Source organism: Phacochoerus africanus, chromosome 6 (genome assembly GCF_016906955.1).
Source record: "Phacochoerus africanus isolate WHEZ1 chromosome 6, ROS_Pafr_v1, whole genome shotgun sequence".
Taxonomy (NCBI): Eukaryota; Metazoa; Chordata; class Mammalia; order Artiodactyla; family Suidae; genus Phacochoerus; species Phacochoerus africanus.
In genome coordinates this window covers 127729044-127756239 of record NC_062549.1, presented here as the reverse complement: position 1 = coordinate 127756239, position 27196 = coordinate 127729044, and the positions used below count along the sequence as shown (strand labels likewise).

Below are 27196 nucleotides of genomic sequence, written 5' to 3'. Positions count from 1 at the left end.
CCCCCACCAGGGGGACAAGGACACTCTGTCATCCCAACTTGCCTTTCCCACATGAGTATTTTGATATAATAACCGCCTGTCTGTAGCCAGTTGAACACTAATGTAGGATGGGCTTTGTATAACGTTTTTGCACATTAAATGCTTGTCTAGCAAATGAATGACCAATGGATTGTGATACTCAATATATAGCAGAAACTATGTCTTGAATAAATTATTTTCTTTTTCAAAAGGGAAACTACTTTCTTATTGTGTGTGTTTTTTTACTATTGGAAAACAATTTGTAGTCTTTGAAAAAAATTCGCAATACTCAGAGAAGTAGAAAAATTAAAAAATAATCTCTAATTCCAGCAAGTAGTAAAAAATGAGATTAATTTAGCAGTGTTCAATATATGCTTCCAGGCATTTCTACACTAATATTTGATTTATGTATTTTTCATAAGAATAATTTTATATCTACCATAAAGTGAATTTTCTCAACCAACCTGTCCAAATTTATTATGAATAATAACTTTAGCTTGTCTGGAAAAGAGTTTGTGGAGTAGAGAGCAGATTCAGTGGTTTCATGTTGTTGGTAAATTAAAATTTTAATCAACAAAGGTCGTTCTCACTGTAACAAGTTAGAAAGGAGAACTTTTTGGGTTTTTTTTTTTTTGTTTTTTAATGGAGTAAGTGAAGCTGGTACATGCATATAGGGAGCCTGAAAGTGACTAGAAGGCAGGAGGAAATTTCACCCTTTTTCTATAGCCAAGCAGGGAAGAGCCTTTGCACAGTTTTTAGCCAGTAAGTGACACGTTTCCTTGGATCACTGGTCTCCTGTTTTCCCCTGAGGCCTGGAGGGCACATCTGCTGTGACATCCTGAATGTTCCTTACCTTCCTTCCCAGAGTTCACTGTATGCTCATTGAAAATGGCAGTAGCTATCGTTGAGGTCACTGCCCTCATCTGAAAGAATAATAAAACTGTTCTCATCTCCCTGAGAAAACATGGGTACAGCCAGGACTGAACCTAGATTAAGTTCTCATTTGTCAGGGAGCTGGAAGCACTGGCGTTCTGGGTGCTCACCCTTCAGCAGAGGAGGAACCCAGGCATTTGGAGATTCCTCTGGGTTGGAAAGCTGCGAGTGGTTTTATTTAGAGCCTGGAGTTTTGTTTACATTCAGTTTATAGAAAGAAACACTGGCTCTTCATTTCTAAAGAAACCCTCTGAAAAGGGTGTAGGGAAATGAGCTTTTTCCAGCGAACAAGCAGCTGAAATTCACCTTTTTTTTTTTTTTTTTTTTTTTTACCCTGCATCGCACAAAATTCACAAGAAGAGTCAGCTGCTCCTGGAACTGTTTCTTGGTTTCAGATAAACAACAGACTATTGGTCTGGAGAAGCAGCAGCTGATTTCTCAGCATTGACTCTGTTTCAAAGCAGCCCTGCCCTCCTTTCACTTTCAGTCTCACTTTGACTAAAAGGAACTAAAGTTACAAAGGTGCCTTGTCCTTAAATTGACACAAGTTTACAGTCATAAACAAGATAGGGATGAACTATGGACCTCATAGTTTTCAAAATATTAATCAGAGTAAGGTAGAGAAGGGAAGAAGTGAGACAGGCAGGGTTGGAGGGTCCCTGCCCAGTTTCCCTCAGATTAGAGGTGATACAGCCCCAAACTCTGTGGACACAGTGACTGGTTATTTCAGGACCTGAGCCTATTTTCCTGAAAGTTCAGTTGCCCACTTTATCTTAATTGGGGATCTGGCTGGCCATTTTCTCGTTATTTCACAAAGCCGTCTAACTATTACCAGAGGACTGTGACATTGGAGAAGCAGCAGTGCAGGGTGGACTCACTGCGTTTTTCTTTGTTGTGGGGAAAACACAGTCATAAATGAAGCCCCAGCTGGCTTATTTCTTCGGGTAAAGACGTCTCCCAGATTTTTGAAAAATTCCGTGTATTTATAGGATGGGAACGGACAACGGCTCAGCTCGACAGTCAGCAGCGGGCGCGGCATCGCAAAGGGAACACGAGCACCCTGATCCGGGGGTTGCGCCAGAACCCCGGAGGCCTTCCTCCACCCCCTTCTGGTCATTCCCCTCCCCCCCTTCCAGAATAACCACTTTCTGGCATTTGACATCGGCGATTGGATTTGCTCGCTTCTGAACTTCACATCAATGGAATGAAGCAGGCAGCCTGTATGATTGGGGCCAGCTCCTTTCTCTCTAACAACCAGGAGGCTCATCTCCAGCACTGGGTCTAAGGGTGGCGTGGTCAGTTTCAAGGCTCCAAGGCGCATCCCACTGGACAGACAGACCACTTATCCATCTTACTGCTGATTTACATTCGAATAGTTTTCAGTTTGGAGGTATTATAAACACAGCTGAAATGGTCATTCTGCGGATGTCTCTGATAAACATGTGCATTTACTCTGATGATCCCGTACTGAGGAATGAAACGGCCCGGTCGGTGGAGAACGTAGCTTTAGCGTCACTGCATATGAGGCCAAACAGTTTTCCCGAGGGGGCGACTCCATTTTCAGTTGCCGTGTAACAAACACTCCAATCCCGCTGACTCAAAACAGCAGTTCTGTTCTTCGTCACACGTTTGCGAGTTGGGTGCCTTGTTCTGCTGGACTCGCCAGGCTTCTCTCATGGGGCCGCACTGTACGAGTGACCAGCTGGACGTGGAGGACGTAAGATGGACGCATCCACACGCGTCGGGTCTTGGTGGGGACGCTTGGAAGCCTGGGACCAATCTCCTTACGTGCGATTTTCATCACTCGGTGGTCTGGCCTAATCCTTGTAGAGGCTGGGCTCCAGAAGCCAAGCCCCGCGCAGGAGGACGTCTCATCCCTGTGCCCCGTCTGCTGACGTATCCTCGTCGAGTCACATGGCCAACCCTGCACTTGATGTGGACGGGACCAGACAAGGGCATAAGCGCCAGGAGGCACCTCCTGATGCCGTCAACACCAATAACAAACCCAGCCCAGTGCGTGGGCTCAGTGTCCTCGGGGGTGTGGTCTGAGAAGCCCAGCGGCTCCACAGCCTGCCTCACACTCGCAGTTATCAGTGCTTTGCTAACTTAAGCCGTTGTGGTGGGTGTGCCCTGCAGTGTCTTCATGATGCGACGTCGTCTTTCTCTCGTCACTCATGATATTAGGCCCTGTTCTAACGTTTGTCATCACTTGGGCATCTTCGTTATGAAGTGCGTGGGCATCACGTCCATTTTTCCATTGAGTACCTGTTTTTGTAGAAATTACCTATATAGTCTGTAAAAGGGTCATTTATAATTACATACGTCTTCTCATAGTCTTCATTGCCTTTTTTCTTGATGATGGTGTATTTTGACAATATATCAATTTAATATTGTCATATTTGTTCATCTTTTCTATATAGTTAGCGTATTTTGTTTCCTAAAGTACTTTCCCTACTCTCTAATATTTCACAGTATTTTTCCACATTATTTTCAAGAGACTTGACGGTTTCACCTTTTACATATAGTTCTGCAGTCCTCCTTGTGTTGCTTTTTGTGAATGGCATGTGGTTGCAGTCCTTTCCCTGGTTTTCCTTATGCATAAAATTGGACCCAGGACCATTTATTTCCGAAGTCGTCGTTTCTGCCTGTAACGGTGTTCAGTGATCCCTGGCCAGCCTTCCTGCTCCTTGTTGACGTATCAGGCTGGCATTTAGCTATAAGTCTGGGATAATATTTTAGATGGACGTCCACCACAACGTTAGCATTAGAATTTCTTCAGCCCACACTCACCCTTCTCATTCCGCTGATTCTAATCTTCCCTTTTAGTGTAACTCTCTTTTCAACTAAAGAGCAGGTTCCATTTTAGGAAAAGATTTGTTTTATTCAGACCTATGTTATATTGATATTTATTTGTGTATATATCCATATGGAAACTCAGAGGCTAGGGGTGGAATTAAGAAAAAAAGGAAGAAATTTCATGGCCTTTTATTGCGTTCTAATCGGTATCCACAAAATACCTCACTCAACATTTGCGGCCTATATGATCTTCTAAAATACACAAAGAACACTTAGGGAGACATGTTTCTTACCTTCTGACTCTTTTTTCCTCACTGAACAATGGGGATAATAATTACCCATACCCGAAACCATAATTATGAGTCTTAAACTACATATGTAGACTCTGGCCTAGACAGCCACTGATAAATGAGAAACATTAGTATTATTGTTCAGTCAGCAAACATAGAGGTGTTAAGTGAGGTGGTGGATAGCGTGGGTTCTGGAAGAAGAATTTTGGGGTTCAAACCTTCTCAGTACCTTGTGATTTTAACAAGTTGTTAAATCACTCTGCAATGTTGTGACAGACACATCTCTAATAAGACCAGGAGGGGACAGTCTAGGTGAAGAACTTGTCACTCAGTCTGAAACAAGTGGGCCAAGAAATGGAAGCTCTCCTCACTGTGATTCGTAATTTCTTAAGCACTAAGTGCCAGTCCCGGGCTTAGGTGCTGAGAATTCAAACGTGTGTGAGCCATGGTCACTCCCCCTGACAACTCACATTCCTCACTTGCTAAAATGAGGAAGTAACCAGCTGCCCTGCGAATGACTCCAACACGCTAGGCAGTCGGACCCGGAAAATAGTCAGTGTTCCTCACCCCCATGCTTTTCAAACTGGCCCCAATCATGAAATAAATAGGCTTCTTTTAATTGATCCAGTGGACTTTACTTTTTACTGCAAGCAGTCTCAAAGATATCTTCTAATAATACAGTTTAAAGATCCCAGTTGAGAAATCACGCAAGACGTGCCCATTAACGTAGCTCCTGGTGGCTCCTTTGTGAGAGTAATTGCCGTGGACTCTGCTTTCAGTTTCATTTTGTGTCTATTTCTTTGCAGCTGTTGCCTGCTGGTTTTGATTTCCCATCATCAGGTTTCTGAAAAAAAATCTGGATGCTTCCAGAACTCCAGTGGAATAAAGCCTAAACTGCCAGGGAGAGAGAACCGAGAAACCAGGGCAGCTCAACTCAGAAGAAAAAGAAGCAGCTGTCCTTTTTTTTTTTTTTTTTTTTCCTCACCCTGGAGGATCTCTGCTCCAGGTAAGATGAAGGCTGGGTGGGAAGAGGTGTACAAAATGCAGTAAATATTCTCTAAAATGAGCATCCCAAGACAGGCTGCAGCTGAGCCTGATCTGGCACAGGACTCTAGATGACATGCTAACGTAGTCAGGCAGCAGAAGGCCCTGGAAGTGCCCGCTGCTGCAGCTCTGCGTCGGATAACGTTCCAGGAGAGGCAGAGTCTAAACCCAGAGCCTGGATTGTTGTAAGGTTCTCTCTTTCTTGACACTTTTAAATATACATTTACCTTTGGTAAAAGGCGCTTAATGAAGGTCCGACTCCATTTCTTTCTTTATTGCAAACTGTTCTGATGCTGGGGAAGTAGAACTCGGGGACTGTGAGAAGAGCTAACAACTTGTGTTTTAGGAGCTTATAACATCCTTGTGTAGCCATTTTTTCTGAGTCAGTCTCTGACGGATTCCCGCTTTATAAAAGCGTTATTTCTCATGTTGTAACATCAGATAGACCATCTGCTCCACCTGCCGTCCCTGTGAGCCATTGTTTTAAAAGGCGATGGGTCCGACCATAGACATGAAAACCACTTGGCGGGGGTGGGGGGTGACCATCCCCTGAAGAGGGGAAGCCAGTTAGGAGGCAAGATGCGCCTCATAGTAGGTCTCAGCCCTCAGCCGGGGCAAGTCGGAAGTCGTCAGTGGTAGTAGAAGGAAGCCTTGGTTTCTTTAGGATAAGAACAAAAACTGGCAGGCTGCAGTCTGCATTTGTTGGTATCTCAAAAAGCTAACAAATGTTTATCATGAACAGTTCAGGTCACAGAGATTGAGACATCGAAGTTCAAAAGATAACATTAAGGCATCGCTAAGATTCTTTTTGCTTTTTTTTTTTTTTTTTTAAGGGCCACACCTGTGGCATACGGAGGTTCCCAGGCTAGGAGTCTAATCCAAGGTGTAGCTGCCAGCCTACACCGCAGCCACAGCAATGCCAGATCCTTAACCCACTGAGCAAGGCCAGGGATCGAACCAGCAACCTCATGGTTCCTAGTCAAATTTGTTTCTGCTGTGCCACGACGGGAACTCCACCTCTTTTTAACTTTACAAAATTATCAAAATCTTCAAATCATCAAGTCCTGGTTAAAGAGATCATGCCTAAAATCGTGTGAATAAATACTCTATACGGAGCAGAGTTCAGAGAGAAAAGAAGCTTTGGTTATTTAAATTAATGTTTCATAATCGTGGCTTCATTACTTGAGATAATTAAAAGCAACATGTGAGGTGATAGATGCAGAGATAATAAAGAATCAGTCTTAGAACAAGGAGGTCCCAATCTGGTGATATCATTGAGTCAAAAATATACAGAGTGTTAACCGAAATTTCAGAAACTGCGACCTGGTTGAAATAAAGAGATCTTTGAGATCTGTTAGGACTGTGGCCTGGGAGACACAGATTCAAGGAGCACCTAAGTTGTGTTCATGACAAAATTGAAGAAGTCTGTATAGGTCAAAACCGTAAGACCACAGCGAGTTGCAGAGCTTGTTTGTCAAGAATTACAAGTGAAGTAGGCAAAAAGCCGGGGCCCTTGTTAAGCAACAGAATTGGTTGGAAGACGAAGGAGCGGTGGGGGATGGAGGAGGATCTCAGGAAGATGATGGCCAAAGGCAAGGAAGGATCCCGGACGGCACTGTGGATCAGAAAAGAGGGGGTTCCCGTCGTGGTGCAGTGGTTAACGAACCCGACTAGGAACCATGAGGTTGCGGGTTCGGTCCCTGCCCTTGCTCAGTGGGTTGACGATCCGGCGTTGCCGTGAGCTGGGGTGTAGGTTGCAGACGTGGCTCGGATCCCGCGTTGCTGTGGCTCTGGCGTAGGCCGGCGGCTACAGCTCCAATTGAACCCCTAGCCTGGGAACCTCCATATGCCGTGGGAGCGGCCCAAGAAAGAGCCACAACAACAACGACCAAAAAAAAAAAGAAAGAAAAGAGCCTCCTGGGGAAGACTGGTGACGGGGAAAGCCGTGTGTGGACTGGTTGGCTACACTCCCGTTTCCGTCAGTGTTCTGTGCTGACCTAAGATGCTAACATCAGAGGAAGCCGGGAGGTGGCAGAGGAGGAAACCCTCCACACCCGTGCGACTTGTGTAAGGCTCAGCTCCTTCACAATAGAGTCATTTTGAAAGAGAACCAGTGGACTGCCCCAAAGGGCAGATTTAAAGAGGCCCTGGGACACTTTTGCATTTTATTTTACTTTTTATGATAGTTGATCTACATTGTTCTGCCCCTTCCTGTCGTACGGCAGAGGGACCCGGCCAGACTCCTACACCCATTCCCTTTCTCACATTATCCTCCCTCGTGCTCCGTCACAAGTGATAGGATAGAGTTCCCTGTGCTGTGCAGCGGGAGCACTGTCTATCCATTCTACACGTAACAGGTTGCATCTGTTAACCCCAGCCTCCCTTTCCATCCCACTCCCTCCCCCTCGGCAACCACAAGTCGGCTGTCCATGTCTGTGAGTCTGTTTCTGTTATGTGGGTCGGTTCCACATGGGATCTGTCTGTCCCTTTCTGACTATTTCACTTAGTGTGAGAATCTCTAGTTCTATCCATGTTGCTGCAAATGGCATTATTTCGTTCTTTTTTGAGGGGGGGTGTATTTTTAGGGCCACACCTGCAGCATATGGAGGTTCCCAGGCTAGGGGTCAAGTCAGAGCCATAGTTTCTGGCCTACACCACAGCCATAGCAAAGCAGACTCTGAGCCATGTCTGCGACCTACACCACAGCTCACGGTAATGCCAGATACTTAACCCACTAAGCACAGCCAGATATTGAACCCCCGTCCTCATGGATACTAGTCAGGTTTGTTTCCACTGAGCCATGACAGGAACTCCTATTTTTTCTTTTTTATGGCTGAGTAGTATTCCATTGTGTATATATACACCACATCTTTTTTTTTTTTTTTTTTTTTTTTGCTTTTTTAGGGCTGCACTTTCGGCATATGGAGGTTCCCAGGCTAGGGGTCGAATTGGAGCTACAGCTGCTGGCCTATGCCACAGCCACAGCAAGGCCAGATCCGAACAGCATCTGTGACCTATACCACAGCTCACAGCAACACCAGATCATTAACCCACTGAGTGAGGCCAGGGGTTGAACCCCCATCCTCATTCATTTCCATTGCATCACAACGGGAACTCCTATACCAGATCTTCTTAATCCATTCATCTGTCAGTGGACATTTAGGTTATTTCCATGTCTTGGTAATTGTGAATAGTGCTGCAGTGAACATGTGGGTGCATGTGTCTTTTTCCAGGAAAGTTTTGTCCAGATGTATGCCCAAGAGTGGGATTGCTGGGTCATAGGGTAGTTCTATGTATAGTTTTCTAAGGTACTTCCATACTGGTTTCCATAGTGGTTGTACCAGTTGACATTCCCACCAACAGTGCAGGAGGGTTCCCTTTTCTCCACACCCCCTCCAACTTTTGTTATTTGTGGGCTTAATGATGGCCATTCTGACTGGTGTGAGGTGGTACCTCATTGTCGTTTTGATTTGCATTTCTCTAATAATCAGTGATGTTGGACATTTTTTCATGTGCTTGTTGGCCATCTGTATATCTTCTTCAGAGAAATGTCTGTTTAGGACTTCTGCCCATTTTTCAATTGGGTTGTTTGTTTTTTTGCCTTTGACTTGTATGTGTTGTTTGCATATTTTGGAGATTAAGCCCTTGTTGGTTGTATCATTTGCAACTATTTTTTCCCATACTGTGGTTTTTTTTTTTTTTCATTTTTAAAAATTATTTCCTTTGCTGTGCAAAAGCTTGTCAGTTTGATTAGGTCCCATGGGTTTATTTTGCTTTTATTTCTATTGCCTTGGGCCACTGACCTAAGAAAACATTTGTACAGTTGATGTCAGAGAATGTTTTACCTATATTTTTGTCTAGGAGTTTTATGATACCTTGTCTTACGTTTAAGTCTTTAAGCCATTTTGAGTTTATTTGTGTGCATGGTGTGAGAGTGTGTTCTAGTTTTGTTGATTTGCATGCAGCTGCCCAGTTTTCCCAGCAACAGTTGCTGAAGAGACTGTCTTGTTCCCATTTTATATCCTTGCCTCCTTTGTCGAAGGTGAATCAACCATAGGTGTCTGGGTTTATTTCTGGGCTCTCTATTCTGTTGCATTGGTCTGTGTGTCTGTTTTGGTATCAGCACCACACTGTCTTGATTACTGTAGCTTTTAATATTGTCTGAAGTCTGGGAGAGTTATGCCTCCTGCTTAGTCCCCCCCCCCCTCAGGATTGCTTTGGCAATTCTGGGTCTTTTGTGGTTCCATATAAATTTTTAGATTGTTTGTTTTAGTTTTGCGAAAAATGTCATAGGTAATTTGATAGGATAACATTAAATCTGCAGGTTGCTCTGGGGTGTATGGCCAGTTTAACAATATTAATTCTTCCAATCAAGGAAAATGGGATATCTTTCCACTCCTTTGAATCTTCTTTAATTTCCGTAATTAATGTTTTATAGTTCTCAGAAGATAAGTCTTTAACCTTTTGGTCAGCTTTACTCCTATGCATTTAATTTTGGGGGATGTGATTTTAAAAGGTATTTTTAATGTTGCTTTTCTAATATATCATTGTTAGTATATAGAAATGCAACTTATTTCTGAAAATTAATCTTGTATCCTGCTACTTTGCTGAATTTGTTGATCAGTTCAAGCAGTTTTTGTGTGCAGTTCTTAGGGTTTTCTATGTATAGTATCATGTCGTATGCATAGAGTGACAGTTTTACCTATTCCTTTCGATTTGGATATCTTTCTTTTTTTCTTCCTTCCTTCCTCCCTTCCTTCTTCTCTCTCTCTTTCTTCTTTCTTTTCTTCCTTCTTTCATCTGATTGCTGTGGCCAGGACTTCCAATACTATGTTGAATAAAAATCGGCATACAAGAGTGGGCATCCTTGTATTGCTCCAGATTTTACTGGAAAGGCTTTCAGCTTTTCTCCATTGAGTATTGTATTTGGTATGAGTTTGTCATAACTTGCTTTTATTATGTTGAGATATGTTCCCTCTATACCCACTTTGGTAAGAGTTTTTATTATGAATGGATGTTGAATTTGTCAAATGCTTTTTCTGCATCTATTGAGATGATCATGTGGTTTTTCACATTTCTCTTGTTAATTTGGTGTATTATATTGATTGATTTGTATATGTTAAATCATTCTTGTGGACTTGGGATGAATGAATCCCACTTGGTCATGGTGTATGCTGTTTTTCATGTGTTGTTGGATTTCTGTTTGCTAAAATTTTGCTGAGAATTTTTGCATCTATAGTCATCAAAGATATTGGCCTATAGTTTTCTTCTTTGGTAGTATCTTTGTCTGGTTTTGGTATTAGGGTGATTGTGGCTTATAGAATTTCTTTGGGAGTGCTCATTCTTCTTTAATCTTTTGGAAAGGTTTAATAAGGATGGGTATGATTTCTTCTTTGTATGTTTGGTAGAATTCGCCTGTGAACCATCTGGTCCCAGACTTTTGTTTGTAGGGAGTTTTTTTTTTTAACTACATATTCAATTTCGGTTGTAGTGATCAATCTATTGAAATTATCTATTTCTTCTTGATCAACCTTTGGTGGGCTGAATTTTTCTAGAAAGTTGTCCATTTCTTTAAGGTTGTCAAATTTGTTGGCATATAATTTTTCATCATATTCTCTTATTTATTTTTTTGTATTTCTGCAGTATCAGTCGCAGTATTAGAAAAAGATTTTTCCCTTTTCACTGCTTACTTTGTTTATTTCTGTCCTTTCTCTTTTCTTCTTGGTTAGCCTGGCCACAGGTTTGTCAATTTTTTTTATCCTTTCAAAGAACTAGCTCTTGATTTTACTGATTTTTTTCTATTGCTTTTTAAAAATCTCAATTTTTAAAATTTCCTCTCTAATCATTATGATTTCCTTCCTTCTACTGACTTTAGATTTTGCTTGTTCTTTTTCTGATTCTAACTTTAGGTGGTAGATTAGTTGTTGCTTTGAAATTTTTCTTCTTTTTTGAGAAAGGCCTCTATTTCTATGAACTTCCCTTGCCTGATTGCCCAGCTGTTGGCAGTGGCAGCAACCCATGGGGAGGGGGTTGGGGGGAGCATCTGACCGCACCTGGTTGTAGGGCCTTTGGCAGTGGCAGTGACCCCCAGGGAGGTGGAGGTGGCCTCCAGTCATGAGGTCCTTGGCAGAGGCAAAAGTAGGTCTTATTTGTTCTCAGGGAGGTGGCGGCAAAGGGCGGTGCCTGTTTGCAGGACCCTGGGAGCTGCGGCAGTGGCAGACCACAGGGCCCTCAGCAGCAGCAATGGCTGGGTGCAGGTGTTCCCAGGGGGGTGGCTCCCAGTCGCAGGGCCCTCCACAGCAGCGTCCGTCCTTCGTGGGTGGGGGCAGCTGTGAGCGCTGGGCTGCACCCACCTCTGGAGTCTGAAATGGCTGCGGTGGCTTTGCATCCACCCCTTACCCAGGCGAGAGATACCGTGTCCCCTGAGACGCCACGCACACAAAGGAAGAAGTTCTTATGGCAGTCCCCCCGCCCCCAGGCCCCACACTCCCCAGTAATGGCACCTTGCTCTTCTGGCAGGCTCAGTCCTCCGACCATGTCCCCTTGGCTGTGGTACACCACTCTTCAGTCCCCTCAGGTTGTTTCCACACAGCCAACCCTGTCCTTTCCCTGGGGTTGACCTCCAAAGCTTGAGCCTCGGCGCCCAGCCCCTATCCCGGGGTCTCAGGCTGGGGTACACCAGACAGTGGTACATTGTCTGTCGGCCTCTCTCTCTGCTTCGCCCTCCTCAGTTTGGCTGCTGTGCATTCCTCCAAGGATCCGAGGCTCCCCGCCTCATCCTGGAGCACTCCCTGCCACTCAGCGTGCCTCCCAGGGCACAGATTCTGTCACAGCTTCCTCCCAGGAGTGCTGGTCACAATTTTATTGCTTTTTCTTCCTTTCTATTTTGTTCCTTTTGTCCTACACATGTATATGGAGGTTTGATTGCCTCTTTTTGAAGTCTGAGGTATCGTGCCAGTGTTCAGTAGATTTTCTGTGAGAATAGTTTTATATGTGGTTTTTCTTCTCCTTTTTTAATGTATTTGTGGCAGAAGGGGAGTGCCATGTCCTGTTCCTCTGCCGTCTTGACTTCAGTCTCTCTGCCATGGGACATTTTAATATATAAAAGGAACAAAGTTCAAGGATGCACAAACAAATTTTAGTCCTATTTTTGAAGTTCTGGCTAGCTAACTGACTAGACATGGCTTTCCATCCACTCTCTTCCCTTGCAGATCGGGTGACACCCCGGAGATGGCTACAGAGACCCTCATGGCAGGCCCGGAGTGCCTCATTGAGAACATTAATGGGCGTCTCATGGTTAATCTGGAAACTGCAAAGATCCTGTCTGCCATTACGCAGCCGGTGGTGGTGGTGGTTATCGTGGGCCCCTACCGCACAGGCAAATCCTACCTGATGAACAAGCTGGCTGGGAAGAACAAGGGTGAGGAACACGCAAAAAGCCCACCCTAACCCCTGCTGTCCACCCACACTCCCAGCATGCAGGACAGTGAGGACAGAGAAAGTTAAAGACAGGGACATAGTGAAAGCTGAATTTCAGTCCAGTGATGGGCTACTTATACGTACTCTATTCTGGAGGATAAGAGTCAGTGCTTTCTGTCCACTTTTCCTAAATTCCTCTATAAAGTGCAATTTTTTGGGGAGAATTAAGGCAGTAATAAAATTATAAATGATAAAACATTTACTGAAATGCTTTTGGTTAACATCAAGCTCACACTGATCTTTAAGGTAAAATAAGTTTTTCTGTTTGTATTGAGTGTTCTAATTCCCCTCGCTTTCTGGGTGTCATTAAGATCAACACTGACTATCTTTTCGTTTATCTCTTTTAATCTTGATTTTGTAAACTAATACCTCAGTTTCCTGATACATCTCCTGTTAAACCCCCACCTCTCATAATGTCTTGTTCCCCCGCAGGCTTCTCTCTGGGCTCCACGGTGCAGTCTCACACGAAGGGCATCTGGATGTGGTGTGTGCCTCACCCCAGGAATCCAGACCACACCCTGGTTCTGCTTGACACCGAGGGCCTGGGGGATGTAGAGAAGGTAAAAATAAGTCTTTTAAAGCCTACCTACATCAGAGCAGGAGCCTTTCTAGCACGGTCCCTCCTTCCCAAAATTTGGTTTATGCTTCAAATGTATCCTACTAACGTATTATTCTTTTCCTTTATTTTACGTACTTGGTGGTGGTCCAGTTTGACCCTGGGTCCAATGTGAAGCAAACCAGAGCAAGCCCCAAGTGGGAAAAGTCAACCCAAAGTATGAGAATAACAGGCTAATTTAAGAATTGTTGACTAGCTCGGTCACATGGAAGCATGGAGAGTGGTCAGGAAAGCCCATTGATAGGCTTACAAGCCGTGAAGGCTAATAAGTTTTTTTTTTGTCATTTTCCTTTAAAATCATAGGAAAATGTCTTGATGAGGCAGCCGAAGGTGCCTCTAAACCTGACTGGACAGTCGACACACACGTCTGACGTTTCACACTGGGAACCGAAAGAGGGTGGGAATGGGGTGGTCCACAGCTGGGCTACGGAAGAGAAGCCAAGGATGAGATCTGGTGACAAGAGCTTTGCTCATCAAGGAGCTGCACCATTGCTCTTCTGAAAAACGCTTGTCAAAGGGGACTAGTTTAACTACGGTCTGAAGGGTTCCTCCCCATGACATCTGATGGGAACAGAACAGGATCACATTCTCAGGTCAGGAGATGTGGATGAATTCTACTCGCCACTACCATCAAGGCCGCATTTGCTCTGCACTCTCATACGCAGTTAGAGCCGATGCCTTATTTAAATTTCTCAACACCATGAATTTAAGGTTTATAAATTCACGTGTGGATGGGGAAAATTTTGCACAGGGGTTGAGTTTCCAGAGTTAACTAGAGGCAGCTGGGTTCAGGCTCTGTCACCTGTATCAGAATCCTGTGCTCGCAGTCACTCTTCTTGTGCTTCTACAATGACTTCCAGGGAGACAACCAGAATGACTCCTGGCTCTTTGCCCTGGCAGTTCTCCTGAGCAGCACCCTTATATACAACAGCGTGGGGACCATCAACCAGCAGGCCATGGACCAGCTGCAGTATCCTTTTTGCGGTCTAGACAACAGGAAGTCTAGAAAAGAACAGCTGCGCTTTGTCACCAGTTGCAGATGTGGGCAGCTGAGGAGAATGCACTCACTAAGGAGCCCCCTCCTCCATGAAGCCAGTGATGCTCCGCATCCAGTTTACCCCGGTCACCGCCAGAGGCCCAAGAATTTCTGGTCCCGCCTGATCCTAGACACTCAGCTGCACAAGGCTCGCTAAGCCCCCTGTCTGACTTAATGATCTCAGGAGCTTCCTGTGTGGAGTCTGAACCGCATCTTAGTTCCCAGAGGGCAGGGAGAGACCTAAGCAGAAGGCAGATGGCTTCAGAAGGCAGGAGGCAGGCTAAATAAATGAGAGCATTGACTGAGGAGTCTTGTCTTGGGTGGCTGGAGAAAACATAGATTTCTGGACCCACGCACTCGATCTTAGAATTTCTACAGAGGCTTCCACTGGGCTCAGCCAGTGCACGGTCCAGATGGTCTCAGGACCACGTTCCTGTCCCAGCTGTCCTGGGGAAGCTTCAGGCATGGGAAGCACCCCTTCACCATCCCAGTACATTTCCACTCATGTTCACTGCCAAACCTCAGGATTCATCTTGGATGATTCCGTTACCTCCTACAAACCACTGGTCAGGCCTTCTGTCACCTCCGCTGTCATAGGTATTTTCCCAGGCTGAAGTGGGCTCACCACTTCCTCGGTGTTAACCTCCGTCTAAGCTCCATCTCCTCTCTTCCTGGTCACCTCCTTACCTGCCTAACTCTGCTCTTCGCTCACAGGCTGCCTCTCGCAGATACAGCACCAGCCAGAATGACCTTTTATTTTTTATTTTTTAATAATGATTTTTATTTTTTTCCATTATAGCTAGTTTACAGAATTCTGTCAATTTTCTACTGTACAGCAAGGTGACCCAGTTACACATACATGTATACATTCTTTTTTCTCACATTATCCTGCTCCATCATAAGGGACTAGATATAGTTCCCAGTGCTACCCAGCAAGATCTCATTGCTTATCCATTCCAAAGGCAATAATTTGCATGTATTAACCCCAAATTTCCAATCCATCCCACTCCTTCCCTCTCCCACTTAGGAACCACAAGTCTGTTCTCCATGTCCATGATTTTCTTTTCTGTGGAAAGGTTCATGTGTGCCGTATATTAGATTCCAGATGTAAGTGAAATCATATGATATTTGTCTTTCTCTTTATGACTTACTTCACTTAGTATGAGAGTCTCCGGTTCTATCCATGTTGCTGCAGATGGCATTATTTTTGTTCTTTTTTATGGCTGAGTAGTATTCCATTGTGTATATATACCACATCTTCTTAATCCATTCATCTGTCAGTGGACATTTAGGTTGTTTCCATGTCTTGGTAATTGTGAATAGTGCTGCAATGAACATGTGGGTGCATGTGTCTTTTTCCAGGAAAGTTTTGTCTGGATATATGCCCAGGAGTGGGACTGCTGCATCATATGGTAGTTTTATGTATAGATTTCTAAGGTACCTCCGTACTGTTCTCCATTGTGGTTGTACCAGCTGACATTCCCACCAACCGTGCAGGAGGGTTCCCTTTTCTCCACACCCCCTCCAGCTTTTGTTATTTGTGGACTTATTAATGATGGCCATTCTGACTGGTGTGAGGTGGTACCTCATTGTCGTTTTGATTTGCATTTCTCTAATAATCAGTGATGTTGGGCATTTTTTTCATGTGCTTGTTAGCCATCTGTGTATCTTCCTTGGAGAAATGTCTATTCAGGTCTTTTGCCCATTTTTCAATTGGGTTGTTTGCTTTTTTGCTGTTGAGTTGTGTAAATTGTGTGTATATTTTAGAGATTAAGCCTTTGTTGGTTGCATCATTTGAAACTATTTTCTCCCATTCTGTAAGTTTTTTTTTTTTTTTATGATTTCCTTTGCTGTGCAAAAGCTTGTCAGTTTGATTAGGTCCCATTGGTTTATTTTTGCTTTTATTTCTGATGCTTTGGGAGACTGACCTGAGAAATATTTGTAAGGTTGATGTCAGAGAATGTTTTGCCTGTGTCTCTTCCAGGAGTTTGGTGGTGTTTTGTCTTACGTTAAAGTCTCTAAGACATCTCGAGTTCATTTGTGTGCATGGTGTGAGGGTGTGTTGGAGTTTCATTGATTTACATGCTGCTGTCCAGGTTTCCCAGCAACAGTTGCTGAAAAGACTGTCTTGTTCTCATTTTATATTCTTGCCTCCTTTGTCAAAGATTAATTGACCATTGGTGTCTGGGTTCAGAATGCTCTTTTAAAAATGCAAAGTCATAGCTCCTTTCAGTCAGAGTTCCTTAATGGCCTCCATTAAATTTAAAGTAAAATTCCAACACTTTTTTGGCCAACAGAGTTGGCATGGGCCGGACTGTGTCCAGTAGGACAGTAAGATGCCTGCCCATTCATGCCGGCCTCCCTGCTCCGCGATAGACACACTCAGTGGTTTCCTACCTCAGGGTTCCCAGCAGCTATTTCCTCTGCCAGGGGTGTTCGTCCAAAGAATTAGTGCATGGCTGACTCCCGCAGTTTACTCCAGGCTCTGCTCAGTGATCAGTGCTGAATGCATTTCCGCGAACCACCACATAAAGCAGCACCAACCACCTGCACACACCATCGTTCTCTAATCTCTAGCTTGGGTTCAGTTTTCTTGAAGACAATTATTATCAAAATCTCAGATTTTGTTATATTTTTGTTCCCTTGTCTAGCATCTGTCTCCCTCACAAGAAAGTGGATAGTAATATTTTCTCAGTTATTACAATGGTGTTGGTCCCTGGGTTACAGCTCCTGGTTCACAGTAAGGGCTCAATACATGTTTGTGGAAAGGATGAATGAACTAATGAAGATAAATTATTTGAGGGCTACTCCTTTTCTGCAGTTTTCCTATGTTAGCATCTCAGCTATGTGACAGAGCTGACAGATTGCATCAGGGCAAAATCCTCGCCTGGCAAACATGAGATCAAAGACTCAGCTGACTTTGTAAGCTTCTTTCCAGACTTTGTGTGGACCCTGAGAGATTTCTCCCTGGACCTACAAGCAAATGGGGAACCCATCACTCCTGACGAGTACCTGGAGAATTCACTGAAGCTGAAGCAAGGTTATTGGGACTAGTGCTTGGCTAACAAAAAGAGAAAATAATATCAGAATGAACATTCTATGTAGGTGCTGAAAATTGTAATTTTGTAACTTTTTTTATCCTACTTATTCTGTTAGAGGAAATGAAAATGTTTCTTTGATGAGTCAGTTGGATCTAATTTTTTTAAAAAATTTGTTTTTTTCAGGGCTGCACCCACAGCATATGGAAGTTCCCAGGCTAGGGGTCGAATTGGAGCTGAAGCCACCGGCCTACACCACAGCCACAGCAATGCGGGATCTGGGCCGTGTTGGTGACCTACACCACAGCTCATGGCAATGCTGGATCCTTAACCCACTGAGCAAGGCCAGGGATTGAACCCATATCCTCATGGATCCTAGCCAGGTTCGTTAACTGCTGAGCCATGAAGGGAACTCCAGTTAGATCTAATTTTAGTTACCTCCATTTCTAGGAGAAATAAAGAAATTTTACTTCCCTACTCTTTAATTTCTTATCCATGATCAATTAATTTTTACCTCCTTGTAGAGTATTTGTGCATATTATGAAATTGAAGGGTCATCTATTCGAAGCACTCAGTCTGAACTTGTACAACTTCTAATGTTCATTCTTCCAGGTAATGATAAAAAAACTAAAAGCTTTAATGCACCTCGGTTATGTATTCGAAAGTTCTTCCCAGAAAAGAAGTGCTTCATCTTTGACCGCCCTGCTCAGAGGAAGTACCTTGTCCACCTGGAGCAGCTACCGGAAGAAGAAGTGAATCCTGAATTCAGAGAACAAGTTGAAGAATTCTGCTCTTACATCCTCAGCCATTCCAAGGTCAAGACTCTCTCAGGAGGCATCACCGTCAATGGGCCTCGTGAGTGCCTCTCCCTCCCTGCTCCCCACCTGGACCTTCCTACTGCCCACCATAGACGATAGACGAGGGACCAACAAGGGTTCCTTCTGACTATAAATAGAGGCTAATGATGACGAGGAAACACACCAAGGGTCGCATTGTGAATTGCACAGGGAACTAGAACTGGGTCTGGTGTTACCTAATCGTCACATGAGCAAGGTGACTAAAGAGAAATGTCTGGGATCCAGCTTGTGTGTAGTAGACCCCTCCCCCAACTGGCCAGCTCCCTATTTATGACATTTCCTCCCAGGAGAGCTGGGAAGATGGACAACCTCAGGGAAAGGCAAATCCTCCCTGTATGTGAGGCTTTTGTGCATCGATTCAGAGCTATGTCAGGTGCCCAGCCACTGGCAAATCACAGCATTGTAATTCTACCCTGGTTCCAGCACGATGGGAGCAAAAGGTGCTTGACTATTCAATCATGGTAACAGCGAGAAGCATAATACATGAAATAAGAGGCTCCCATGAAAGAGGTCGCGGGAGGCAGGTGGGAGATAATTTGTGTTTGGAGACAGAGAATATTTGTCTCTGAAAGGGACACGTAAGCTGAGACCCTAACAATGGTTAGCAGTGGACCAGAAGAAGGGTTGGAAGAGCTCTGCAGACAGAGCCTTATCACCCGAGACGACCCGAGACAGGAAAGATCTCTGGACCTCCAAGGTCGTAAAGGAACGTCAGTGTGACCTGAGGCAGCGCAGAGGGAGTGCGCGGGCTGGTGGGGCTGGGGACGTGTGCAGGGAGCCGTACCTCCAGGGACTGGTGCGTGATGTCAGGGGATTAGGGTTCGAGTCCAACGCGAGGATCCTGAAGAATCAGGGGCAGAGAGGCGACGTTACACAGTTCGTCCTGAGTGTTTTGTAGCCAACGTGTGGAGGGATTTACAGGAGGCAGTGACAGCGTGGATGGTATTTGCCGTATCCCAATAATAAATGGGGATTAGGCTGGGCTGCATCTACAGCAGTCAGGGTTGTCAGAGCGGACAGAATCCGCACATGCTTCGAGAGTCAAATCCATGCGTTTTGATGATGGAGGGAATATGGCTGTGTGGAAGGAATTCAAAGGAAGTGTCAAGCCCAACTCCAGGGTTCGGAGCCTAAACAAATGATAGAATAGCTGCCTGAATACCTGGAGGAGGAACAGCTTTTTGGAGTAGATGAGCTTGTTTAGAGTTGGGTTGTTTAGTGCTGATACTCCCCTGATGTTTCCAAGAAAGAGTATCGTCCAGTTATTTAAATACACAACTCTAAAGCTTAATAATCAAGTCAAGGAGGAAATTAAAATATCGATGGTCCTTAAATCTATGGAAAGAGAGAGTCCAGCATTGAATCCCTAGAACTGCTAGTGCTGGGGTGACTGGCCACTCCATTTGCCCCCAGCTGGGATTTCCTGGTATGTGAGACTGTCATTGCTAATATCAGCAAATCCCTGGCAAACCTGGATGAACTGGTCCCACTACATGGAGCTTTGGTGAGAGAAGAGCTAGGCCGATCCCTTTATCTAGGCCAGACACAGGACTCAACCTGCACCACATACACACAGGAACATGTGCAAATACTAAATTATCTCCTTTCCCTTTTTCAAGGGTTAGAAGTGAGGCAGGGAATGGAAAGAAGACAGATGAAAAGGAGATACCGGAAGGCCAACAAAAGATGAACATCTAATATCTCATCTCCCAAATATCCTTATTCTAATCCTTTCATTCCAACATCCTCTTCCTTCTGGGAGAGGAAGGAGGGGCAAAGAGAATCTTTAAACTCCTCTGAACCGAGAGATTAACGAAGTGTTTCATCACAATTATTCCTCAAAAAATCCTTAAAACCATTGTTTGTGCCACCTGAAAAGCATATAAAATACTCTAGCAGTTGATTCAAAATAATAAAAATAGATTTGCAAGTCTAAATAGAATGAGCTTTGTTTGTCTCTTTCAACGACTGATAGTCATTGTTTTTAAAACTCCTTCTGCAGGTCTGGAGACCCTGGTACTGACCTTCGTCAACACCATCAGCAGTGGGGACCTGCCCTGCATGGAGAATGCAGTCCTGGCCCTGGCTGAGATCGAGAACTCGGCCGCCGTGCAGAAGGCCGTTGCCCACTATGAGCAACAGATGGCCGAGAAGCTGCAGCTGCCCACGGAGACCCTGCAGGAGCTGCTGGACCTGCACAGGGACGTCGAGAAGGAGGCCATTGACGTCTTCATGACCAAGTCTTTCAAGGATGTGGACCAAGTGTTCCAAACCAGACTAATGGTACGTTTGTATTCAGATCCATGACAGACAGAACCATCTGGGCCTTTCTTGATAAGAGTTATCTTCCCAGACCCAAAGTCAGCAGCAGTCAGTAATATGGACTCACTTGCAATCTTTGCAAAAAGAAGAGAATGCTCCCAGCCTTAGTCCTAGAAACTGAAGGACTGTGACTGAATACGATGTTTGCAAATACTCGCTTCTGTTAATTTCCCCACCTCTGGGTGCACTATTTTAAGCAAACTGGTAAATCGTGAAACTGTACTGGTATAAGATTATTTTAGTTTCTTTTTTCTTTTCTTCTTTTTTTTTGTTTTTTTTTTTTTTGTCTTTTTGCCATGTCTTGGGCTGCTCCTGCGGCATATGGAGGTTCCCAGGCTAGGGGTCGAATCGCAGCTGTAGCCACTGGCCTACACCAGAGCCACAGCAACACCAGATCCGAGCCGCGTCTGCGACCTACACCACAGCTCACGGCAACGCCAGATTGTTAACCCACTGAGCAAGGGCAGGGGTCGAACCTGCAACCTCATGGTTCCCAGTCATATTTGTTAACCACTGCGCCACCACGGGAACTCCTATTTTTTCTTTTAAATTTAGTCAAGACACAGGGCGTTCAGGTCCCCGCTAGTGATCCAGGACGATTCACTCCTTTTCGAAAACCCTAAAAATGTCTTGTGCTTAATGTAAGACCCCAGTAAAACGTTCAGAAAGACAGGAAGGAGAAATCAGTCCTAAGAAGGCTGTTTGAGGACACACGTCTGGGTCCTTCCAAGTCGAGGAGGGATTGTTGCTGACGAATAACCACTCGACGGTGACAGCCCTTCCGTGGCTGGCAGGGCAGGCGTTTGCAAATCACACCTTCCCGCCCTCACAGGCTGTGGTAAAACTAAACGGCAAAGGAAGGGCGGCAGACAGTGGACATCCTTCTAGACTGAAACAACTTGACGTACAATTTCTCGTCAAGACTTTAACGTTGGCAAATGTGCTATGAGTCTTTTGCAACACAGAAAACCCTGGGGTACAGTGTCCACCCCCTTCATTAGTCTCACAGAGAAATGCTAACTGCCATCTTAAGGAATGCATCTCTCTCACTGGCGCTTTTTAAGAACCTACAGAGGCGTCCCGGGGCTTAATGCCTTGCAGCACTGCACATAATCCTGACGTGAAATCTCTGAGATAGGTACACTTTCCCCCGGTTCACCAGGAAGGAACCTCGTTTCAGGAAGGTGAGTGTCACAAAGTCACAAAGTGGTGGAGCCAGGAACACCCTGCAGGCCTGCCTTGCTGGACGTGAGTGCTCTAAGCTCTTTCTGACCTGGGAGACTTGAGAAGTTTCACGGAGGACCGTGTCTGTGCTTTGAGTGTCATTCTCTGAAGCCGGAATAATACGGGAGAAAAGCTTCAGCTAATCACGCCCAGCAGCAGCACTGTTTGGGGGGCACTGTGGACTCTCCCAGCAGGGGAGGGCTTGGCCGTGGTTCTGTGCAACAGTGTCTGCAGCAGGAGCATTTCCCAGTCTTCGCTGCGCGGTTAGCATCCTCGTCATGGCTCAAATAGGATGTAATTTTTTTTTTTTTTTTTTTACTCCACAGGAAGAGTTAGAAGCAAAACTAGTTGACTTTTGTGACCAGAACATGAAAGCCTCCTCAGATTATTGTATGACTTTACTTCAAGATATTTTTGAGCCTCTGTATGAAGATGTGAAGCAGGGAACATTCTTCAAACCAGGAGGTTTTCGTCTCTTTATTCGGAAGAGGCAGGAGCTAAAGAATAAGTACTATCAGGTCCCCAGAAAGGGGATACAGGTAAACCACCTCCTGTACCATCTCTGGGGGCTTGCTGAGTGGGAGCAACCAAAGTGTGGCTGGTTCACGGTGCCTCTGCCTTTCACTCCTCTCTTCCGTGAAGACATAGGAAAAATGGGAAGCAGGAGAGACTCCCATAGGACACCGCGCAGATTCCTCCTTGGAAGCACAGATGGAGCCCCCAAAGGGATTGTAGGATTTATTCAATAATTTGGACATTGAGTCATCCATCAGTTATCTACTTGAGCCTAAGTCTATGCCAGATCTTATCACATGTCTTCAGTTAGGGCAATTTAAAAAAAAAGCCAATTCTTTCAAAGTATTCATCAGCAATAAACAAATTATAGATTCTAGACAAAAGTAATAACAATAGCAGTATACACCGACAGCACTTGTCCTGCTTCAGGAAATGAAAGGGCTTAACTCATTTAGTCCTCGCATGTCCAACCCTATGAAGGACATGTTCTAGAAATTCCCATTTTATTAATAAGAAAATGAGAGAATGTACAGGTAACAAGTGGTGCAGATGGAATGGAAGCACCTGTAGCAGACTCTGTGCTGTTAGCTCTTCTTCTTTGCCAGTATCCTCTGGTTATAGCAGTTAGAATAAGGTTTGGGTGCATGTTATTTAAAAACCAAACAAAGTGAAACAAGAGTGCATTCAAAAGACAAAATTGCTCTCTCTCTTATATGAAAGAAGTAAGGCAGAGAGTCCAGGTTGCTAAGACAATTCCGCAATCATCCTGTTCCCAGCTCCTTCCTTGTTCTGCTCCATACTGCATACTGGGCATGTAGCTTCCATCTTCAAGGTCAGTAATGGTCTAAGATGTGTGCTGGGGTTTCACTCATTTCTTCCATGTTACTGCTGGAATAAACCCGATAAAGCAGAAGAGTAAAAGCTCTCTGGGTCGACTCTCTTTAACGTGATCTCCAAAAAGTACCACCCAGTGCCCTCTGTATAAGGGGTATTGGCGAGAATGTCATCATCGGGTCACCGCAGCTGCCAAGGAGGCGGCTGAGAACGTGCAGCGTCTTGCGATGAGCCCACAGCGGGCTCAGGTGGAGCAGGAGAGGTCTCTTGCGAAGGAAGAGGAGGAGAAAATGCTGGGGCGACTCCAGAAATCACGATCACAGTGACTAAAGCCACGCGTCGGGGACAGACGCAGGAGAGGAAGGACGTGTGACCCGTGCGATGTGCACTCGGACAAGACCTCTCTGATGAGGCAGCTTCAGCAGACTCTTCGGAGAAGCCGGGAGGGGTCCAGCGGACATCAGAAGCAGAAGATTTCAAGCAGCAGACAGGCCCAGAAGGCTAAAGTGGCTTATGTTTGAGCCGTGGCAGGAACTGTGGCCGGGCCAGTGAGAAAGGTGTTCAGAGGCCACGGGTTAAACAAGGCAGTGTCCTAGAGGCCCCTGAAAGGAGCTTCAGTTTTACTGGAAAGAGTCGGAAAGTCAGCAGAGGGTTGCATGCATCCGAGCGAAGTGATCTTTCTCGAAGGAACATAAGAGCACGAGCCGCTCTGAGGAAAACAGCCTCTAGGGGTGCGCGAGTGGGAGGAAGCAGGGAGACCAGGGGTGAAGCCCATGCCGTGGTCCAGGGAGGAGGTGATGAGCTGTTGGACCAGGTGTTTGGGAGGCACAGGTGACGGGGACGGGCTCTGCTTGGTGTCAGGTTGCAGCCAGAGCAAACGCCTTTAGCTGATGACGGTGTGTGGGATTCGTGGGAAGAAAAAAGACATGAAGGCAGCTCTAAGGCTTTGAACCCATCCAGTTAGAGGACCGGATTTACGAACTTAAATGACTGAAATTGGGGTGACTGGGAATGAAGCAATTTTATTATTTTTTTTATTTTTAATTTATTTTTGTGTGTGTGTGTGTGTGTGTCTTTTCTAGGGCTGCACCTGAGGCATATGGAGGTTCCCAGGCTAGGGGTCCAATTGGAGCTGCAGCCGCCAGCCTATGCCACCGCCACAGCAATGTGGGATCCGAGCTGTATCTGCACAACCTACACCACAGATCATGGCAACGCCAGATCCTTAACCCACTGGGCGAGGCCAGGGATCGAACCCGCAACCTCATGGTTCCTTGTCAGATTCATTAACCACTGAGCCACAACGGGAACTGCGAAGCAACTTTAAGGATGTATGCAGAGCTGGCTTTTAAACCAGTTTGGTTTGAAATGCACTTGAATTCTAAAATGAGTGATAAAATTAAGTCAAACTAACAGATGTGTTGTTGGGTTTTACTTTACCCCTTAGCTCTAGTTCCTAATTTTAACTTTCTCTGCATCACTAGGCAGATGAGACCCTGAAGCAATATTTGGATTCCAGGGAGGGAATGGATGCTGCACTTCTCCAGACTGATCAGTCACTAACAGAAAAGGAAAAAGAGATTGAAGGTGAGAACAGCTGAAAACACTGGACAGTGGGAAAGCCCTTGAAATGTTAATGGTGGTCCCCTCAGTCCGCTGGAATGTTGCTGAAGAGCAAAGAATAGCAAGTATAGTTCATGGTTTCAGGGGATGTTTGTTTCTTAACCATAAGTATTGATCATAAGTATTTATGATCAGCTGTCTTCTGATTACTCAGTACAAAAAATCGGCATGAGAAGTTTTCTCTATGAAATAAGAATAAAACCAACAAACAAAAAAATGGGGTGAAGTGCAAACAAAGCTGTAACAATTTAATCCTCCTCTTTCTCTGCCTATTTTGCTTCTTCAGTGCAATGGATGAAATCTGAATCTTTAGAAGCTGCAAACAGAATTTCAGAGGAAATGCAAAAGAAGCATGAGCAGTTGATGCAGGAGAAAGAGAAGAGTTTTCATGAACATATGAAACAGCTGGCTGAGAAAATGGAAAAGGAGAGGGCTCAGTTAATGGCTGAGCAAGAGAGGGTTCTTACGCTTAAATTTCAGGTATTTAACTGTGTCACCTCCCTTCTGTCACCTTCCATTGTGCTGAATCAAAAACACTGCTTAGAAGTTGGAGCGTTATGTCAGTGGAAGGGCTCCTCCAGCCCAAACGCTACCAGGCATTTCATGCTCTCACTGCTCCTTCCCCTGGTCCACGCTGTCGCTGAAGGAGGTCTACTGGCAGGACGAAATCTCATGGGTCCTTCATTATCACATCACTCATGAGCCAGGGCTGTTCACTGCCAGGCCCTGCAGGGTGGCGTTGCCGATACTCGGTAATCCTGTCCTCCTGTTACGTGTCGGGTACATGTTCGAGTGTCACGTTTCCAATAGGAAAGTGTAATTTCATGAGAGATGAGTAACTTCTCCGGGTCCTCCCTTGTGGAAAAATATCGGACCTGTTTTCCCCACATGCTGGAGTCGACCGTGACTTTGTTTCTAACATACGTGGTATGACGCCATCTCTGGAGGCACCTGCATGAGTAGGAAGGCTTCGTGGCCATCGATGCATCAACCACGTAATTAAACACCCAGGCTGCCAGGACCTTCCTGTTCTCGAGGCCCTCCTCCCAGTCTGTGCTGAGTCAGGATGTCCACCCAGAAAGACAGTGTGGACCAGGGCAGGCTTGATCCCCGCAGCTTATTCCTATCATCTCTGCCACCAGATTTAGGAGACTGCTACTTAATTTCCCGATAAAACATCTGCTGTGATTCTGAATCATGCAGTAACCTTGCTACAGGAGGTCACCCATCATTCTTCTTCCCTTAGATATGTATTTGAGAGTCCACACTACATAGATCAGAGTTGAGGTGCAAAAAAGACAGATTTTCCAGAAAGACTGTGTTGTGTGTGGATGTAGGAGGGCCATGAAAATATTTCTGGGTCATTAATATTTTAGAAAGTATAACGGAAGAACATTACTGCCACTAAAGCAAACCCAGAAGAATTACTGACAGACAGAGGAAACTCAAGAAAGAGGGATCTAGTGGAAGTTAAGGGAGAAAAAGTTTTCAAAATGAGTCTCAGAAACTTAAGAGGGATTAGTGCAGGTACGGAAAGGGGAACTAATTTAACAAATGTGAGAAATACTTCAAATCGCGTGTGTTTTTCTCCATTTTCCTTTTTAGGAAAAAGAACGTCTTCTCGAACAGGGATTCAAGAAGGAGAGCCTGAAACTTCTTAAAGAGATGAAAGCTATCCAGTTAAGAAACAGTGAATCATTCCCGATGTGTAGCATTCTCTAAAAATCCAAGGAACAAAATCTCCTAACCAGCTTCCATCTGCTAAGAACAAGGTGAACAAGCAACTTCAAGATGCCAAACCATTGCCACTCAACTAAGCTTAAGATCTGTAAAGTCTGCAAGGATGAAATAAACGGTGAAGGCAACATGTTTCACATGCAGAGTGATTCGATTCATGGTTAATTACAGCATTAGTGATTAGTACGATCCCTAACTGGATCCTGTATTTGAAATGATGCATGATGACTCTAGAGAAACTTTTAATTGTATACTCGGGATGCATTTTACACCCAATTTGTAGATGTCAGTCGGGTTCTGTTGAGAGTAGGCTCCCCGCCAACACACACACACACACACACCACCCTTCTGATACCTTCAGACATACGCTCTTACTCAAGGGTTTACTTTGGTCCGGGGATGGAGTTGGAGTGTTGCGAACATAGGAAAAATCTTCTGGGCGTGAACAAAGCCCTGCAGCACAGTTAAGCATCACTCCTGCCAAGTGGGCACTGGGTCCCAGGATGTCTTCCAGGAAAGGAGACCTGGGACCATTCCCTCCAGGGTGCAGACGATGTGCAGTTAGTCCCCCAGGGGGTGCAGAATGCATTGTCTGTGGGCACTGAGAGGCCGCCTGGACCCTGGCAGGGAAAGGGCTTGTCCCTGTGCAAAGGACTTATGAGTGGGTGGCCAACCATTTCGATCCCTAATACTGCTTAGAGAATTCCTCTTCCCCATCTTCAGGCCCCCAGCTACCTCAGTCTCTCCAGGAGACTCTCCAAGATCAGCAGATAGGTTTGACCCAGGCTCCTTTCAAATTGCTGCTTCTGTTCTGATTTGGGAAGTGTGTGAGA

At 45.1% G+C, this 27196-nt stretch overlaps 1 protein-coding gene across 5 annotated transcripts in view; it reads left to right on the top strand.

The window, feature by feature from the left end:
- LOC125130004 (guanylate-binding protein 2-like) overlaps positions 1-26500 on the top strand; it is a 64351-nt gene extending 37851 nt beyond the window's left edge. For 3 of the 5 annotated variants that reach the window (XM_047785361.1, XM_047785360.1, XM_047785362.1), the window contains 11 exons: positions 4844-5043; positions 12293-12501; positions 12993-13120; positions 14037-14146; positions 17056-17252; positions 17863-18105; positions 20110-20390; positions 21980-22192; positions 24488-24590; positions 24913-25106; positions 26232-26500. In XM_047785361.1, the coding sequence (XP_047641317.1) occupies positions 12312-12501; positions 12993-13120; positions 14037-14146; positions 17056-17252; positions 17863-18105; positions 20110-20390; positions 21980-22192; positions 24488-24590; positions 24913-25106; positions 26232-26348 (1776 nt within the window). In that variant the 5' untranslated portion in view covers positions 4844-5043; positions 12293-12311 and the 3' untranslated portion in view covers positions 26349-26500. Of the gene's footprint in view, positions 1-4569; positions 4590-4843; positions 5044-12292; positions 12502-12992; positions 13121-14036; positions 14147-17055; positions 17253-17862; positions 18106-20109; positions 20391-21979; positions 22193-24487; positions 24591-24912; positions 25107-26231 lie in introns of those variants that run through there. The other 2 variants (XM_047785363.1, XM_047785364.1) reach the window with 2 other exon arrangements.
- The last annotated feature ends 696 nt before the right edge of the window (positions 26501-27196 follow it).